Source organism: Orbicella faveolata, unplaced genomic scaffold, assembly GCF_042242905.1.
Source record: "Orbicella faveolata isolate gen_17 unplaced genomic scaffold, um_ofav_v1 contig_27, whole genome shotgun sequence".
NCBI classification, from domain to species: domain Eukaryota; kingdom Metazoa; phylum Cnidaria; class Anthozoa; order Scleractinia; family Merulinidae; genus Orbicella; species Orbicella faveolata.
The window spans coordinates 6,031,244-6,045,825 of record NW_028301555.1 but is presented as its reverse complement, the minus strand read 5'-3'; the positions used below and the strand labels follow the sequence as shown (position 1 = coordinate 6,045,825).

Genomic DNA, 14,582 nt, shown 5'->3' with positions numbered 1-14,582 from the left:
CCGTTGAAGCCCTGATTTTTTCAGGCTTCTTCTTTCCAATTGCTTAAATTGGAAAATTTACTGCGATGATCATCCTTCACTTTCATCTACAACCGCAGTTCATATATGAATTATTTCATATAAACTTCACATCATTTGCTGTCTTTGCTAGTGATTACTGAACAAATATATCTGTCTGTATTCGCAATCAACATAGCCACAGAATTTGCCGGACCTATCACTGATAATCTCGATACAATTTTGTCCTAGAACTAGCTTTCGACAGGGCTTTTCGTAGCTCAAATAAGAGGAAATAACTCTACTGTACGCCTTTTGAGGCCAGCAAGACTACATCCACGGTGTTTTCATTGAATCACGAATTGTTCGATTTAATTTAAACGTTTCCTGGCCATTTTTTTAACACATGATTTCGACTGCCTATTATGCGGTCTTCAGTGGGTTAAATGTTGAAAGAGGCGCTCAAAATTCTAAACTGTGGTGTGATAAAAAATTTACAATAGAATAAAATTATGGAAATAAACAGAAAAAAATAACTTATTCCATGTCAGAATTTAACACCTTACACATTGATCCTAAAAAAAAAAAAAAAACATTTAGTGAGGCTTTTTGAAAGCATAATGCCTATGAAAACCTTTAACACATTTACATAACTAATCGTTGATCCGTTTAATTTGGTGAAAGTGGTGCAGTGGCAGATGCCGATTGCATCCCTTTGTTGGTTGGGATAATTACTTATCTTTTAGTCGAAAACATTTTGTGAAATTTAATAAAGCTAAGCGATCACAGACCGAGAATGATGTTTAGTCTTCATCAGAATAAGCTAGCATCAGGTAGGTACCATGGAGCAAAAATCGGCTTTAACTCTCTGGCCGTGCAACAAACTAAGAACTGCTGTAAACACCAAAGAAATTAAGAGATTGACATTCGAGATATGTAATTGCTATTTGTGCAATAGCTATAAAATCTTTGTCCCTTCCAAACTTGATCCGATGTTTTAGCATCTTATATAGTAAGTTGAGATAAAGTAAATAATAGGACAATTTCGATATATTAAAATTCTTACTTGGTTCCGAGCCTTACGAGAATAAAACAAAATAAATTGATTATTCACCCTCATCCTCGATGTGATTTCTTTTGTTTTATTCCCCTATGCAATAGGTTCACTGAGAACATCTGGCACCCCACGCCGTGTGCTGATATCAACATTCATTCCGAAAAAAAAAGTCTTTATTCTTTCTTGACTGTGTGTAAACGCAGTGGTAAGTGAAGATGTAAGCTCTTAAAAAAACAGACGCAACATCCTTCCTTCCGCACGTCAATTTAACAAATAGATTCCATGTTGCAGTGCGTCTGTTCAGTAATAGATCACAGATGACGTCAAAATGTGGTAAGAACATCAGTGACACACGAGGCGATAGCCGAGTGTCTCATCATCGTTCTTCTTCCTGCTTCTCGTATCTGTTCAATGTCTCGACAACACTTTTTGTACCTTATCTTCCGCCCAGTCACGTACAATATTATCTTAATTCTCAAAACTTTCCGCCATTTTAAAACACGAAGGGAAAAACTTTGTAATGATGACTTAAATCGCGCGTCTGTCCTCGAATAGATCATAGGCGAGAACCAGTTAAAAAGGGAAAATAACTTGGGAAATAACATGGCTTTTTTCGGGAATATTGTTTATTTGCGCCCAATTTTGCATATCACCCAGGTGATATGCTTCTGGTTAAAATCCGTCGGATGATGAAGCAAGAACCAATCAGCTGTAGGGCTGATAATGCATTAGCAGCCCGCTGTCAGTCATTTGCGGCCCGCTGAGCATGCAATTTCAAGAGGCCGAGTTTCTATTTGGCCGCCGCATATTGATAGTAATGATCATTTAAAGTATTAATTGTCAAACAACTTTTGACCTATTTGACCAAACGCTCAATAACAATTTGCGTGAAGAGAGTCGTGCGAAGATGGGAGGCAAAGAGAATTTTGATGATTTAGGCAACGAAGACCGTGATTCTCAACCTGAAACTATTACTATCGTAAACAGCGTCTTGAATGCTCCATTTATACTGATATCCATTATTAGTAACACTTTGATACTAGCCGCTATATTGAGAACGCCTTCCCTTCGTTCACCATCAACAATTTTGCTGCGCAGCTTGGCTGTGTCAGATATTTTCGTTGGACTTGTCGTGCAACCGCTTAACATTGCTTATCGGCTTACAGAAAAGGGGTCCCTAGAGCTGCCAGGAAAGACAGTTACGTTTCTCGCATTGGGAGTTTCACTTTCGACAATGACTGCCATTAGCTTGGATCGATTCTTAGCTCTTCATTTTCACATGAGATATCTTAATATAATGACGACACAACGCGCGTTATATATATCGGCAGCTCTTTGGTTCTTTATCTTCCTTTCATCGTGGCTATCCTTTTGGAATAAGAATGCTTATTCCTTGTTAATAGCTTGTAATATCGCTATTTGTCTTTTTCTCTCCACTTTTTGTTACATCAGAATCTACAGGATTGTTAGACACCACCAGTTACAAATTCACAATCAACAACAGGCTTTGGAAATAAACTCCGAAGATAATCAGAACATGCTCCGATCAACAAAAAGTGCCAAAAGCACTTTTATATATTACGTTCTGATGCTTCTGTGTTATACCCCGTTGTTTATTGGATTTTCAGTTTCACTTGTTTCTCCTGATCACTTTTCAAAAGCGTGGACCTTCGTTGAAACAGTAGCATTTATGAACTCGTCCATCAATCCATTTTTGTATTGCTGGCGTCTGCGCGAACTTCGAACGGCAGTTGTAAAGACAGCAAGGCAGATGTTTTGCACACAAATGGAAGAAAGCTAGCTTTGAAAATTTAAAACATTCTCTGGCTGACTTTTTTTTATTAAAACACCAGCTTTAGACTGCGTAAACTGTGGTCTTAAACGGGTGTCAGTATTGAAAGAAGCGCTTAAACGTCTAAAATCCAGTGTGATAAAAAGAATATAATAGAACATAATCATGGAATTTCGCTAGCAAGAAAAAAACACTAGCTTATTCCATGTCAGTCTTGATCTAACGCTTTTTACATTGATCCTACTTAAATAAGCTTAAAAACACAGTTAATTTATTAAGACCTTTTAAAAGCAGAAGGGCTATGGAAATCAACTTTTAACATATTTACATAACTAATCGTTGATCCATTTGATTAGATGAAAGTCTTGTGCAATTGCATATGGCATCCCTTTGTTGGTTTGGTTAATACTTTATCTCTCCGTGAAATCCAATAAAGCTCTCACCAGGCAGAAATTAATGCTGAGTCCCATCAAAAGTGAACCGTATTTCGCTCCGTAGTGTTCACGTTTGAGTTGTTGCCTTGCGCGGATCACGAGCAACTCGGTAATTACTTAAGAGGATAATTTCTATGCTTTGATCTTGTGTTTATGTCGTTGTGTTAATGTAGCAGCTGTTACCGAGCCATTCATGTGAGACCTTACGAGAGCTGCAGCATGACTCCCTGTAACAGCACTGTAAGGCTATACAACCCGGCTTGAGTTCACACACCTCTCCCCATGCATGGACCATGTTCTTTTGACATAAATTTAGATCTTTGTTTAGATATCTACGCGTTCGTCTAACTTCGACATCCATGAATTGTTCTCCACTCGGTCCAATTATTTTATGACCACTTGGGCGGACTCTATAGAGGTTTTCTCTTAATCCTATCCCTTCTGCTTCTGTTAAAGGAAATTATAATTAAATCGCTTTTCTTATTCACAAAACTACTAAAAAATTGAAGGAAGCTTCAAAACGACTGCTGTCAATAAAGAGGAGAAACATCAACTTAAGCTGAAAGCTGGAATAGACAAAAATGGTAAATTTGAGGAAGACTAACACGGATAACGAAAGAAAATCGTGAAATATCCCATTAATCTTTGTTTTCAGGATACGCCATTCTTTGGGTGGTACGTTCCTTGAATACCTGTTATTGCAGTTATTAGTGGTTCGACATACACACGAGGCGAAAACGTTAATTCATATGGGTAATCAAATGGCGACGAGTGATCGTGAGATTAGGAAATATTTTCACGCGCGTTTTGTCAAAATTCTAATAATTTCCCAAGCCTCTAGGCGAGAAAATTTGTTTAGAATTTGAGCAAAACGCAAATGCAAATATTTCTTAATCTTATGAGAATACCATGTGATTACCTTTCAATATCACGAGTGACAAATTACGCTTACAATACTGGGCTTTTTACATGTTTATTGTATCGATAAATTTCGCGCCAAACGTTACTAAGGCAATTTTGTAATTTCACATGTGAAATTTTAAATTAGCGCTGAAATTTGGCGCCAAATTTAAGAAGTAATTATTCACCCATGATAGTATGCCTTTTATTGACCCTTTCGTCTCGTTTTCATCCATTTTAAAACAACCAAAAACTTATATATTTGATGGCAGACTCAACTGCAATAACAACTTTGTAAACAACTGTCAACACGCACATCACAGTTATGTCAACATTCATACATTCATTTTCAATAGCCAACAATGGTCATTTCATTTGAATATAAAATTTAAATTTCTCAAGCAGTTCCATTTTCAACTGAGATTGCATCTGTGGAGCAAATGAACCACACAACCAGTTTCGGACCACACAAGTTTAAATGTACTTAAGTGACGGTTACAAAGATGAAAAACGAATCAGAAACGGATTATGCAGGAAATAGGAACATTTTAAAATATGAAACAACTATTATTGTAAACTGTATTCTGAATGCCCTTTTCATGCTATCAACCGTTCTTGGAAACAGCCTTGTGTTAGCTGCCATTTTAAGGACGCCTTCGCTTCGTTCATCGTCCATAACTTTCCTCTGCAGTTTGGCTGTATCAGACCTTTTTGTTGGACTTGTTGTACAACCGGTATACATTGCTTATCAACTAACGGAAAGTGCCACCGTGTTCCAGATACTCTCCATTGTGGCCGGTTCTGGATGTGGTTTTTCCCTACTTTTAATGACCACCATAACTGTAGACCGGTTCTTGGCCCTCCATTATCACATGCAATACCCGAATTTAATGACTTCACATCGCGCGTTATATACATCAGTGACTCTTTGGATCGTCAGCCTCCTGTTATCACTATGTTCGTTTTGGAAAATGGAAGCTTATCACTTCGCTGCAGCTGTCAGTATTGCCATTTGCCTGCTTCTTTCTTCTGCCTATTACGTGCGAATCTATCGGATTGCTAAAAAGCATCAGTTACAAATTCACGTTCAGCAGATAGCTGTGGAAAACCATGCTGGAAATATTAATCAAACTGTACTGCGATCGACCAAGAGTGCCAAAAACACTTTTATATATTACATCGCAATGGTTTTGTGTTACACCCCATTGTTTACTTCCATGTCAGCGTTAGCCATTTCTCCAGATCGATGGACAATCGCTTGGACGTTAGCTGATACTGCAGCATTTATGAACTCCTCAATCAATCCATTTTTGTATTGCTGGCGGCTTCGCGAGATTCGAACGGCAGCTGTAAAGACAATAAGGCAGATGTTATGTAGACAAAGGACAACTCACTAACTCTGCGTTAATAGAGCTTCAAAGCTCTAAATACTTCGATCTCCCTTGGGAAAAACAAATTATAATTAGATTTGTACAAGTCTTTGGTGTTTTTTATTTCGATCTTTTAAAACCTGAGTTAACTAGATGACAGATGAATCTCGTGTTAACTGTCAAATGACTTCTTCCCGTTGCTCCGATTGCAAACTGTTATAAAAGTCTATCAAGATAAAGGAAATTAATTCGAAAACCATAAGACATGTAAATGATTGCTATTTTATTATAACTGACAGTTTGCTAAGAGTTGATTCCAATGAATATATATGAACACCAGATTAAAAGTTATGAGTTTAACTACACGTAAATCATATCTTAGCAACAGATCAATTTTTGTTTGGGCTAGCAATACCAAGAAGTATACATCTCATATTAAAGGAGATGACAAATTTTGAGCTTGGCGTTCAAAAAAATCCTTCTCAGTGTTTCATCGCGGTTTCCCGTTTACTAGAAAGTTGCAGCTTACACTTGTCTATTTTATTCAACCTAAGTTTAAGTTTTGTCACAAAGCTTCGCAGTTCCTTGAACACTCGCAAGCAAGAACGAATGTAAAGAGCCTGCTTTCAATTGCCAGATCTTTAGATTATTGTGAGTTGAATAATCAGTTTTAAAGATTGGAAATATATAGCGCTCGAAGGCTTGCTAGGTCAGTGTTCAATGAGACGGTCTCGCAACCATTTATTTGGCTAAGGAAAAAACCCTTTTTTTATGCTTGCTTCTCTACTGCTGACTCTTTTGTTTTGTGTGATGCATTTCGTTTCCAAGTATAAAATTTTGAAGGAATAGTAAATCCTTTGAGTTCAAAACGTTGCTTAGTATTGTACGTTGTCGGTGTCTCTTGAAGACGTATTTCTTGCCTGTTCGCAAATACTGGGGTAGTCGAGAAACTAACAATAATCTTGTGGCGAGGTCTTAGGCGAAGATGGAAATCGACGTAGGTGAAAATGTTGGAATGAAGAAAGTCTGCAACTTGCCATAAAAATTAGACAGAGTACTATTTTAGACATATGTATAATAGATGAAACATTGTGGTTTTTGTAAACTTTGGTTAAATCTAGTTTCATACGTTTCTTGATTTTCATTAGTGATGTAGATTTTTGTGCTAGCTTAATACGAGACGAACCGCGCTGCACGTCGTAACTTGCATTATTGATACAACCAATGTTTTCTATAGGTAACATATTACCAGTTCTAGAAAAGTTTGCTCATTACTTTCAAAGCAGGAAAACATATGTCGGTCGCTCCTATCATTTTAAGTATCAAAGCTACTTCCTTTTCCATTTTAAGGCAGTAGATCTCTTAAGCTCTCCAACATCTGTCAAGTGGCACCAAGCTACTGTGTCAATACAAAATTCGCCTAAAGAAGTTGTTTTCGTTCCAGCAGGTATATAAATGCACTTCAGATATATCTTCGGGGTCTATTTAACAATTAGACCCGTAGCCCGCAAGGGCTACGGGTTAATAGCCCATGAGGCGAAGCCGAATGGGCTATTGACCCGTGGCCCTTAAGGGCGAAGGGTCTAATTGTTTTAGTATCACCCAACTAGTCGGACAGAAAAGGTAGTAATAAAGTTAGCAAATCCAAATTGAAGAAATATTTATTTGGGAATAAACCGAAAGAAAGCGTCATGCTCGATTGCACCAATTTCGCTACTCGAGGACTATTGCTAATAGTCCTCTAGTAGCGTAGCCAATTAAAATGCAGGATTTGCATTAGTCCACTAGTTGGGTGATACTAAAAAAGCATAAATAGCGAGGCCACTCTGTACCATAACGCAAACATTATTGTATTGTACAGAAGAGCCTTTTCATTCGAATACAAAATTAACAGACACCGCGCTGCAATTTCAAAACGCTGTAGCTTGTGAACATGACAAACGAATCAGAAACAGGTCGTACTTCTCGTCCTGAAACTATCGCCATCATAAACTGTGCGCTGAATGCACCATTGATGCTCATAGCCATTATCGCCAACACGCTGGTCTTGTCTGCCATACTGAGAACTCCTTCTCTTCGTTCACCGCCCATTCTTTACTTGAAAACCAGTTCCTGTAAATACCGAGAATGAGATGACAGTCGCGAAATTTTCGATTTCTTCATATTTTGCCCAAATAACCTCTATAGTGAGTTGTTTTCGAAAATACCATTCAAAGGTCCTGAAGCGCTTTAGTTTTTTCGAAATTGAGGAAAGTTTGAAAATCGCCATTTTAGCTGCCTGACGCCGCCGAAAATGGCCGAAAATTGTGCATTTTCTTTTCGCTCGTACAGATCAACGCGATGATATCTATCGATATACTTTGGGTAGCTCATAGTGCATGTCTTGCTGTTTCTAAAGAATTAATTTGATTAGCAAAACCTCCAAGTTTAATAATATTTTAGGCCAATACAAGTACCCTCATCGAAGCTCGTGAGCGAAATGGCTAATTTTAGCTAATTTCAGTACCATCAAAAGCCCACCGGTACATTGAATTTGAAGTCGAAACTAAAATTGTAATTACTCTATATTATGATGTGTGAAAGTCTCTTCCGCGGCCCGAAAAAACTAACCCGTCGAGAGACATAAACGTGTGGTACATTTTTGTAAATTCGTCATTCGTGAAACCAACATGGAACTTGGCCAGCTACCTTCATCAAGAACAAAAATAAGCGAATGGAACCCTTTTTCGTCAATAAGGATACTTGTAATCTGTTTTTTTTTTCCCTTTTAGAGTAACCACATGATTAAATTTCGCAAACATTTGCAGTTAAATCAAAATAGACGCTGCTTTTGGTACATTGTAATGTTATGCAAATTTATTTTGATGACCGGCACGCGCATATCGCCTGAAACTGATTTTCCTTCCGCCTACTGTCTGTTTCTTTTTGAAGGTTACAACTGTTGCACACATTATTCGTTCAATATCGGCAGTTTTAACTTTTATGGAACACCCATGGCCACGGCCAAACTTGACTTTAAGTAAAAAAAAAACATTTTGAAACGTGAAGTTTGAGTAAACAATCGGTTACAGTTGCATCCATCATGTTTGGCGTAAATATTTGAACACAACCATTTCATGCAAACAGGCACACTCTACTTTAAAAATAACCGTCTCATCGCAGCATTTCTTGAAATCTTGGTCTGAGACCAGGTAATGCCGATAACAAAGCGCGAGCAGTTGACGAAACTTCATGATGAACTGTCGAAATGTTGTACTTGTGGAATAAGCAAGATGATTCAACCTTTGTATTCCTTACCCGTGTGCTTGCAATTCGTATGGATACAATTGCCCTTGTCTGTTACCACCAGATTTATAGATGAATCGTTCGTTTCTATCACTTAATATGGCACATTCCTCTGAATAAAACACATACTGTGACATCATTTTTCTTGGAGTGTTCCAACAGGCGTCTGCCAATTGCAGAACGTAAGCAGCAAGACAGAAAACTCCAAAGGCTTCTTCGTCAATCGCACTACGCTGTCCAGATTTCTTTCTTACAAAGTTTCCAGACTTCGCCGTTCTGTTGGCCAGTCCGAATAACTGTCATGGCGTTAGTTGAGTAAGTACTTGACTTTGTTTGGTAGTTCGGTTCGGACAATTGGGCAAATGTGGATTGCGTGACAATCGGCCACTGTACCAAATATGTCGATATCTGACGTTTTGCAAAGTGAGTGAAGATGGCGACGTGGACTTCGAGGGGAGGGGGACACCCATATAAGAAGGACGGGGGTGCTCCTCAAAAATTTTAATCCCCTAAGATCCCCCAAGAGGTACCAAGATCCTGTTTTTTGTCCTCTAAAAGATACCAATTCTTACATAACACATTATCTCCCCGCGTCATATTGTTTTCGGCTCAATACCTTAAAAGGCATCGCAAAAGCTCCCGCTTTGGACCTTTAGAGGCTGAACACCCTGAGGGCTACTAAAACTTCATTTTTAACCCCTAAAAGGTACGAGGAGCTCCCCCGCCCCGGGGGGCGTGGACAGGGAATCCAAACTGCTCCTTAATCGCCTCGTGTAGGCAGGGTGTTTTCTCTATGTCTGCGTGAAAAAATGGAAACTACAGTCGCACCTGCACAGCCACCTCTCCACAAAGGACCACCTCTCTGCAACTGCCACTTTTTTCATTCCGGTGGACGGTCACTCTTTTTCTAAACTTTCTACAACGGCCACCTCTCCACAACAGTAACAGCCACTAAAACACGTCCCAACTGCCAAAAAAAACCTCTTCACAACGGCCAGTTAATCAACAACTGACGAACGCTGTCCACAAAACCCCATTTTTTATTGGACATGGTCGCGAAACTTGATCCATGCCGCAGGGCTTTGGTCTCTATTTCTGTTTAGTTTGATATATTTTGATTGTGTTACGAATTTACATGTTACACTAAGCTTTTTTTAAGATAAAAATGTTGAAACCCAAGAAAATATCGGTGTCATATCTCACCCCTACTGATACCGCTCCATAACGGCGACTTTCCTCTGTCCCCAAGGTGGCCGTTGTAGGAAGTTTCGACTTTATTACCGTTAATAAAAAAAACCCCACCCTTCCTATTGAACTTTAAAATACAGGTATATTGCTCCAGGTTTTTGGTATAGAAATGCACCAGGGACATGACTGGGATGGAAAAAGAAGGTCTAGGAGGCACTAGTCTTAAATGGATACCTGTTGAGAATTTACGTACATATTCACTCCTGTTACCGGTTCTTTTTTAAACCTATAAAAACTATACAGTTGAACCTCCACTAACGGTCACTTCTCCACAGTGAACACCTCTCTACAACAGACACATTTTTTTTTGTCCCGGTGGACAGTCCATACGTTCGCTCTTATTTTTGCCTCTGAAGTGCGCAAAATAAGGCTACAATTGCTGGTTTCAGTGTCACACCATTCAAAATAGATCAAAATAAAAATCAAAACCGTTCAATAGATTAAGTCCAGAATCTGGGAAATGAAAGAAACTAAATTTACAAAGGCTCTCGCCTAGATTCTGGTCACAGCAATTTATCTTATGCAAGATATGCGGAGAAATTTTTTACCCAAATTTATAGAGATTTGTATGGAGACGCCATGCTTGTGCCCATCCGTATGGGCACAAACATGGCGGCCGGAAACCAACAGAAATATCTGTCACTGATTTTTGCTACAAAAGCGTGAATTTATCCTCGAGGAACTCTAAAACATTAGAATAATACTTTTTCTACGACATGAACTGTTCAGATAGCCAAGTTCCCCGAAATAAGTCACTTTTTTAACTATCATGACCCCGTCATGTACATGCCGCGTCACGCAAAAGCTTCGAAATTCAAGCGTGGTGTATCACAAAACCAAGAACCCATTCGGAGCGAAACTTTGTATGAATATTAGTTTTCAGCTGCTCTTATACATCATTAAAGTAAAATCTCAGGAAGATCAATAGTTTTGTAGTTTGAATTTTAGTGACGTCATGTGAAAACCAGCTGTACATAATGCCTAACTATTTTATACCGCCTAATTATTGATGGGAAGTTCGCTAGGTCTATAATTGTGAATTCTCAAGGTAAAATAAAGGAAAATTTTCGCTCTTCTGAGTGTCCGATTTTTGGAAAGCGCCCATATTATTGTCTATATAGCTTAGTAGAAGGCAACAGGGGTGAATATGTATGTAAACTCACACCGCGTATCTAAGATCTAATGCCCTCTAGGCCTCCTTTGTCCTTTTTGTATTCCAGCCCTATCACCGGTGCATTTCTATTCAAAAAGTACGGACGACAAACATGTATTTTAAAGGTAAAGAGGAAAGGTGTTTGCACAACTTTTGTGAACACGGTAATACTTTCCATTAATCTACGTAGACATGCCGTGATAGCAGGACCCGCGGACGGCTCTGTCAGTTCGTCGAGTTCTGTCCTCTTGCAGAATTAAACAACACCCCCTTCCCCCTACATCCTTCAATTTCGTCCAAAATGTTTATTTAGGATGACAGTGCGAACCACGTTACTGGCACGAGCAAACAGTTTCACTGGCCGCCATCTTCATTCCCCGGGGAAGGACTCCCATATGGAGTGGACGGGGATGCTCGTCGGAAATTTTGAATTTAACCCCTAAAAGAGACCAATCTGAGCGTGACCGAAGCTTATGCAAACCCCTAAAAGAGACTAGTTTGTAAAACAGACAAATAAAAAGTACAGTGACTTTAAATGATGGCGAATTTGTTTATATGAATTGATTAAATATAAAGGATCAAAATTCTTTCTGTTTTATTTCTTCGCGTGCAACCCTTAACGAGACCTTGACGGCTAAAAATAATGACATTTTCCCCAGAACACCCTAAGCGAGACCAAAATCCGAAATTTACACCCCTAAGCGAGACGACAAGCATCCCCGTCCATTCCATATGGGAGTCCCCCACCCCTGGGCTTCACCCACTTTGGACACTTTGCAAGTGGCCGTCTGTCACGCAATCCACATTTGCCGGATGGTCTGAACTGGGACCACCAACCAAAGTCAAGAACTTACTCAACTAACACCATGACAATTATTCGGACTGGCCAACAGAACGGCGAAGTCTTGGAATTTAAAAAGAGAGCGAAATCTGGAAACTTTGTAAGAAAGAAATCCGGACAGCGTTGTGCGATTGACGAAGAAGCCTTTGTGGTTTTTCTGTCTTGCTGCTTATGTTTTGTTAGTGGTCGCGGACGACTGTTGGAACACTCCAAGAAAAATGATGTCACAGTATGTGTTTTATTCAGAGGTATGTACCATATTAGCTAAAGAAACGAACGATTCATTTATAAATCTGGTGGTAACAGACAGGGGCAATTGTATTCATAAGAATTGCAAGCACATGGGTAAGAAATACAAAGGTTGAATCATCTTGCTTATTCCACAAGTACAACATTTCGACAGTTCATCATGAAGTTTCGTCAACTGCTCGCGCTTTGTTATCGGCATTACCTGGTCTCAGACCAGGATTTCGAGAAAGGCTGCGATGAGACGGTTGTTTTTAAAGTAAAGCGTACCTGTTTACATAAAATGGTTGTGTTCGAATATTTACGCCAAACATGATGCATGCAACTGTAACCGATTGTTTACTAAAACTTCACGTTTCAAAATGTTTATTTTTACTTAAAGGCAAGTTCGGCTGTGGCCATGGGTGTTCCACAAAAATCAAAACTGCCGATATTGAACGAATAATGTGTGCTAAAGTTGTAACCTTCAAAAAGAAACAGACAGTAGGCGGAAGGAAAATCAGTTTCGGGCGATATGCGCGTGCCGGTGATCGAAATAAATTTGCATAACATTACAATGTACCGAAAGCAGCGTCTATTTTGATTTAACTGCAAATGTTTGCAAAAGTTAATCATGTGGTTACTCTAAAAGGGGAAAAAAAAAAAACAGATTACAAGTATCCTTATTGACGAAAAAGGTTTCCATTCGCTTATTTTTGTTCTTGATGAAGGTAGCTGGCCAAGTTCCATGTTGGTTTCACGAACGACAGATTTACAAAAATGTACCACACGTTTATGTCTCTCGACGGGTTAGTTTTTTCGGGCCGCGGAAGAGACTTTCACACATCATATTATAGAGTATGGGCTTTTAGAAAATTTTAGTTTCGACTCAAATTCAATGTACCAGTGCGCTTTTGATGGTACTGAAATTAGCTAAAATTAGCCATTTCGCTCACGAGCTGCGATGAGGGTACTTGTATCGGCCTAAAATATTACTAAACTTGGAGGTTTTGCTAATCAAATTAATTCTTTAGAAACAGCAAGACATGCACTATGAGCTACCCAAAGTATATCGATAGATATCATCGCGTTGATCTGTACGAGCGATAAGAAAATGCACGATTTTCGGCCATTTTCGGCGGCGTCAGGCAGCTAAAATGGCGATTTTCAAACTTCCCTCAATTTCGAAAAAACTAAAGCGCTTCAGGACCTTTGAATGGTATTTTCGAAAACAACTCACTATAGAGGTTATTTGGGCAAAATATGAAGAAATCGAAAATTTCGCGACTGTCATCTCATTCTCGGTATTTACAGGAACTGGCTCTCAAGTAGTCTGGGTGCATCAGACCTTCTTGTTGGACTGGTCGTACAGCCGGTCTATATTGCCAATGAACTCACGAATGACTCGCTGATAAAAGTATTAAACATCACATCCGGCCCTGTTGTGCCTGTGCTGTATCGCTGTCTACAATGACGAGCCTCAGTGTAGATAGGTTCTTGGCTCTCCATTATCACATGCGATATCCCAATCTGATGACTACACACCGCGTTATGTACACATCAGCGACTCAGTGGATCACAGGCATCGCTCTATCCTTCTTAACATTTTGGAATATGAATGCTTTTTATATTGCTGCAGGAGTAGGCATCGGCTTTTGTCTCTCAGTTTCCACTGGCTGTTACATCCAAATCTATAGGATTGTTCGTCGGCATCAGTTACAGATTTACGCTCAACAACAGGCTGTGGACAGATTAAATGCCGCCGAAAACAATCAAAACGTGCACCGGTCGAAGAACAGTGCCAAAAACACTTTTATATATTACATTGTGATGCTACTGTGTTATACACCGTTGTTTATTTCCATGATAATTCTAAGTATTCCCCAAATTTACTTGACGAAGGCTTGGGCGTCAGTACGTACTGTGGTTTTCTCGAACTCGTCCATTAATCCAGTTTTGTACTGCTGGCGTCTTCGCGATCTTCGAACAGCAGTTGTAAAAACATCGAGGCAAATGTTCTTTACCCAAACTGAGGAAACTTGATGTCAACTTAGAGATCTGGAGTTTAAAAATTAATTTTTTTCTCATCGCAAAGTGAAATTATGTTTAATACAGGTATTCTTTTTCTTCCCGGGCAAAAAAAAAAAATAAAAGCGGGGTCACGGAGAGAAAAACAGAGGGAATAATTTTCACGTCGAATGTGTCCAAAAGCGTACGTGTTCAGTTCACGGCACAATTAGTGCGTTATTAGCTAAGAAATATCAGTGACAGAAAGAACAT

At 39.1% G+C, this 14,582-nt stretch overlaps 2 protein-coding genes and 1 pseudogene across 3 annotated transcripts; all 3 read left to right on the top strand.

The window, feature by feature from the left end:
• Positions 1 to 137: 137 nt before the first annotated feature.
• On the top strand, positions 138 to 2,855 carry LOC110067335 (melanocyte-stimulating hormone receptor-like). 2 transcript variants are annotated; one of them, XM_089296909.1, is made up of 2 exons: positions 138 to 1,417; positions 2,002 to 2,855. In XM_089296909.1, exons 1-2 carry the CDS (start codon positions 1,372 to 1,374, stop codon positions 2,853 to 2,855), a joined length of 900 nt encoding a protein of 299 aa, XP_089153035.1. In that variant the 5' UTR covers positions 138 to 1,371. The 2 variants fall into 2 exon arrangements, with proteins under 2 accessions (XP_089153035.1, XP_020630309.2); XM_020774650.2 differs by lacking the exon at positions 138 to 1,417 and having other exon boundaries at positions 1,962 to 2,855.
• A 1,634-nt stretch (positions 2,856 to 4,489) lies between these two features.
• Positions 4,490 to 5,947, top strand: LOC110067292 (histamine H2 receptor-like). The gene has a single exon (XM_020774607.2). It carries the CDS (start codon positions 4,684 to 4,686, stop codon positions 5,575 to 5,577), a length of 894 nt encoding a protein of 297 aa, XP_020630266.2. The 5' UTR covers positions 4,490 to 4,683; the 3' UTR covers positions 5,578 to 5,947.
• A 1,536-nt stretch (positions 5,948 to 7,483) lies between these two features.
• On the top strand, positions 7,484 to 14,455 carry LOC149107335 (melanocyte-stimulating hormone receptor-like; annotated as a pseudogene).
• Positions 14,456 to 14,582: the final 127 nt, after the last annotated feature.